General features: G+C 37.0%; 1 protein-coding gene across 1 annotated transcript in view; it reads left to right on the forward strand.

Moving 5' to 3' along the window:
• Positions 1 to 1,196: 1,196 nt before the first annotated feature.
• LOC105180267 (protein CHROMATIN REMODELING 20-like) overlaps positions 1,197 to 5,045 on the forward strand; it is a 6,072-nt gene continuing 2,223 nt past the window's right edge. Inside the window, exons 1-4 of the mRNA XM_011103943.2 lie at positions 1,197 to 1,278; positions 1,614 to 1,675; positions 2,345 to 2,760; positions 4,951 to 5,041. Coding sequence (XP_011102245.2) covers positions 1,197 to 1,278; positions 1,614 to 1,675; positions 2,345 to 2,760; positions 4,951 to 5,041 — 651 coding nt within the window. The remainder of the gene's footprint in view (positions 1,279 to 1,613; positions 1,676 to 2,344; positions 2,761 to 4,950; positions 5,042 to 5,045) is intronic.

A 5,045-nucleotide genomic window follows, 5' to 3' on the forward strand; every position in this document is an offset into this window, starting at 1 on the left:
TTTTCATTTGCTAACAGAACATATACCTGATTGTATGAGAACTGTCCTCTTGTATAGTAATTGCCTCTTATGTATACTAACATATTCTCCCAGCTTAGCATGAGTACGACTCATCTGATGCCTTCTGATATCATAGTTTGAAGCAATTCCAAGTGTAGAGAAACAGTTTAGTGAACATGTAAATTCTCATAATTGTAGGTTGTTTGAAGTTTTGAAAGCTACAAAAGACATAATTGATCATTTTTCTCTGATGCTAAAAACCTGGTCAGCTGTATAGTGATTGAACTAGATAGTTTGTTTCAACAAGAGCATGAAACTGTGACCCTTCCTTTTTATGTACTTTATATTGAGACTTTCAGAGTAGTTGACTCATGTTATTACTGGCCAGGTGGAGGAGATTGATGATGTTGATGGTACTTCAAGTAATCCATTCGTTGCAGATGCTATAGCAAATGAAAGGGATCTCAGTCTTACTGAAGAGCAAAAGAGGAACTTTAGAAAGGTCAGACAGGGTATTGCCCAACACAAGTATTCTGCCACCAGGTTATTTGAATTGATGACAATTGGCTAAAAGAAGTTTTGGCCATCTCAATAATGAATTTCTGATTGTGGGGAAACACTGAATGATAAGTGCATCTCTTCCACCCATCTCAGAAATTAATTTCATCATTCTTACATAAATGCTTCATTTGCACAGCATAATTGTTATGAAACCAGAATACCAGTCAATATGGTATGTTTTGTCGCCGTGGTCTATGGTCCATATCTGAACATGGAGTTAGAAATTGAAATTGTTTTTCATTTAAGACTAATTAGATTGTATTGTTCTTGATTTCTATAATTCTGTTACACTGTTTGTTAGGTTAAAGAGGAGGATGATGCAACTGATGATCTCAAGCTTCATATCTGCATGAAACGTTGTTTAGGTTTCCTCATTTGCTTTAACATCATTTCAGAAATCCCACTTCCAGATTTGTTATATATTTGCTGAAATATACTTAATCATTATGTGTGTTATTCTTTATGGTTTATAAAAAACTGCTATCTGCATAAGTCATACTACTAGTGATGCAGCTGAGCCTAGTTTAAAAGAGCCTAGCCTACCAGATAAAATTGAAAAGGTCGACAATCACCTATTAAGATTGCCAAATTCCAGGTTGAGTTTATGATGAGGTTTGAGCTTCTTCTAAGCTTAAATGGCTAATGACTATGCTTCGCCATCTCCTCCTTCGAACCCAAGCTCCTTGAGTAGAATGCATTTGATTGAATTCCTGCAAGGTAAGTCACTGAATGTCAGAATAGAAATGTGTCAGCACTTGGTATGTTGAAATAGCTTGAGGAGCTTCTGCAGATCTGACCACTTTGGCCATATTATTCTGACCTTGGTTCTGTTAATATCCTAGCTACATGCTTAAAAAAAGTTGACCCTGGCTGATCCTCAGTGTTCAGTCCCTCAGGCCTAACTGCTAATAACTGGGATATCTCATTATTGTCAGTTCTTGACCAAACTTGGCAAATATATAGTTTTACTGATTAGGATATTATGTAGATATAAATAAAAAGAAGAATTAAAATTTTATGAAACAATTTAGCTTTGCATCTTGGGTCTTTAGGCGGAGAAAGTGACAGAGCATTTGATGGTGTTGAGAATCAAAACCATATCAGAATGGATTGGGTTTGCTCCATTCTCGGGATAATAGATATTTTATTTTATTTAAATTGATATGGAAGATTTCTTTAAACTTTGTATTTCTCACATGTCTATTACACCTATATACATGTGTGATACTGTAATTGTTACGACTGAGAATAATATATTTTAGCCCTTGAGCATTCGTCTGATGGATGTAGGCCGAACCTCGTAATTGCGTCTTTTCTTCTTCTCTTTCACCTCTTTTAATTTTGACGTGGTATGGCTGCGGGTTCTGGTCCTGCAAAAATTTCTCTTTCTCTTGTGAATGAATTAACTAATAAGGATCAGAACTCTTTAAACTTGATGTGTAAATACTTCCTACTATATCTGCACACGTATAATCTCATATTATCAAGTATAGCATCGCACAGATTTATTCTTAAGTTTCAACTTATTTTATATGACCAAGCTGTTTAACCAGAATTGCATGACCCTGAAATGAAGATCTGGACCATTTGTCTTTGTGTATGGGCAAAATTTACTTTATATGCTTCTAGTCATCTGCTTTAGGCATGAGCATCAAGTTGTACAAGACTCTGCACATGCATTTCATCAAGCAATTCCATCTATGTTAGACCCAGATATAAGCCATGAATTTAAATTGTCATAATGTCATTTTTGATATACCACTTTCGTCATGTTCTTTATTAGGACTCTCTTCAGGAAGATCCTTCTTCAACAGATGGGCTCAAGGCTAGCCAGCCAGATTTTTCCATGACTCGTGAAGATGGCTTTCCTGAAGACAATAATGGACATCGGCAACTAAATAATAATGTTTATGAGTTGTCTAGTGTAGCGAATAAAGAGAAAGCTAAGAGTAATAATGAGGACTCTGCTTTCTCGGCATTAATTGAGGCAAGAGGGTCCAAGCATTTAAGTGAATCTAATCAACTGTACCCTGAAGGCAAGAAATGCTGTACAGTTAATATAGGAAATGATAATGAAGCTCTGCTAGCTGGAAATGGATCTTTACATACTGAGGTAGTATCCACATTTGAAGGTGATATAGCCTCTAGTTCAGATTCTGGTTCAGATGATTCAGACGCTGACGACAGTGTCAATTCCAGGTACAACGGATTGCAAATGGGTGGTTGTTTTTTGGTTCGAGAACATAGGATACACAGTGACTATCATTAGCTTAATGCACACAAATGATGGCATACACCCCAGTCATCTGATAAAGATTTTAAACTCCTTTTGCAAGGGATTAATGAATATTCTCATAGAGGGTGGTGCCCAGCAATTAAACATGGCAATGAAGACAAATTGATGGCCATGAATTCCCATTCAAAAACCGAAATCTGATTTTGAATAAAAATTGCTGTTTCATCTCAATCAAGTGCAATGGGAGGTTGATTTTGAACAAAACTGCAGCATTACATTCAAAATTGAAGTTAATGCATTTCAAGGCAATTGAAAAGGGTGTTGGTAATGAGATAATGGCCATGATGAGGAGAAATAATAAGGCCATTCACTACCTCTTCAATCTGTGAGTTTCTGTATTTGAAAATCAAATTCAACAATCCCCCACAAACTCATAGATTTGAATCTCAGGTTTCCATGACTTGCTTTCAACAATGGTACCTTCCGGTTTGAACCACTGTCTAAGTTATCTGACGTCAGTTATCACCAGGTTAAATGGAACTATGCCTTGAATTTAAGCCTGTGAGTGTGACAACGTCTGTCAGTAACAACAAGCCACTAGCTTTGTGTTGATCTTTAGGGTTGACACTTAGGCCATGTGTCCTGATCCTGTTCATGAATGCTTTCAGGAATACCCAATTCCTTAGTTGCGGCCAAACAACGACATTCACTTAGTTGGGCGTCTCCAGGGATGCACTGCTAGCATCTCGTCTTATAAGACTTGACCCCATTCAGAGTTAGACTCTTACTATACTTGCAGTAGCAGCACCTTCCAGAATTTCAGGGGATAGACTCCAGATACAAAGTATCAGTCTATTTGGTGCTCTGACATACCCTTACGACTTGTTGATACCACATTGAACCTTCTTTGTGGGATCTCCACTCAAAAGGTTGGGTTGCCGTCGTAGATATATCACTGATGGGTTTTCAGTCCCATCCCCAATCTGGACTTATGAACTTGTGACAGATTCAATCCTTTCGTCAAAGGATCAGATGGCTTTCCTGAAGACAATAATGGACATCGGCAACTAAATAATAATGTTTATGAGTTGTCTAGTGTAGCGAATAAAGAGAAAGCTAAGAGTAATAATGAGGACTCTGCTTTCTCGGCATTAATTGAGGCAAGAGGGTCCAAGCATTTAAGTGAATCTAATCAACTGTACCCTGAAGGCAAGAAATGCTGTACAGTTAATATAGGAAATGATAATGAAGCTCTGCTAGCTGGAAATGGATCTTTACATACTGAGGTAGTATCCACATTTGAAGGTGATATAGCCTCTAGTTCAGATGATTCAGACGCTGACGACAGTGTCAATTCCAGGTACAACGGATTGCAAATGGGTGGTTGTTTTTTGGTTCGAGAACATAGGATATACAGTGACTATCATGAGCTTAATGCTCACAAATGATGGCATACACCCCAGTCATCTGATAAAGATTTTAAACTCCTTTTGCAAGGGATTAATGAATATTCTCATAGAGGGTGGTGCCTACATATTGAAAACCTGAAAGATGCAAACTTGCCAGTTGAAAACATGTTGTAAAACTATATGAAAAGTTTATACATATTGCAAAAAAGCTAATGTTCAATTTCTTAAAAGAATAATACTTGAATGAGGCATGGATAGCAAGCTCACACATGGTAAAATTATATGACAAGTTTATACATATCACAAAGCTAATGTTCAATTTCTTAAAAGAATAATACTTTGGATGAGGCATGTTTAGCCAGCTCTCTGTATTTTCTTTTCATGATTAATATGTATTCCTATAGAGCATAGTGATTGCAGGTTGGCAAGTTTGTGATTGGAATCTTATGATCATTGAATTGTTGTATATTCTTTACTTTGCTTGAACGTTGTCCACTTCTCTTCTGTTACTTTTCACATGTGATGTCCTTTTAGTTGCTTGAGAATTTGTTTTGGCCTCAATGCTGTATTCCTTTTGCAATGCAAAGCCATGCACTCAGAAAAACCTATCATTCTTCATTGTCATTCATCCATCCCTCTCTCAGGAGCTTCCTTCGCACTCTACTTCTCTGGTATTTGGTTTCTCTCAGAGCATCAGGATTGTCCTTCTACATCAATTTCATTGACCTTTTCATTTTTGACTAGCAATATGAGAGGACGGAAAAAGAAAATCCGAAGAATCCTTGATGACTCTGAACTGAGGGAAGAGACCAAGAAGAAAATTGCAATTGAACAGGTAA

This window comes from Sesamum indicum, unplaced genomic scaffold (assembly GCF_000512975.1).
Source record: "Sesamum indicum cultivar Zhongzhi No. 13 unplaced genomic scaffold, S_indicum_v1.0 scaffold00490, whole genome shotgun sequence".
NCBI classification, from domain to species: Eukaryota; Viridiplantae; Streptophyta; class Magnoliopsida; order Lamiales; family Pedaliaceae; genus Sesamum; species Sesamum indicum.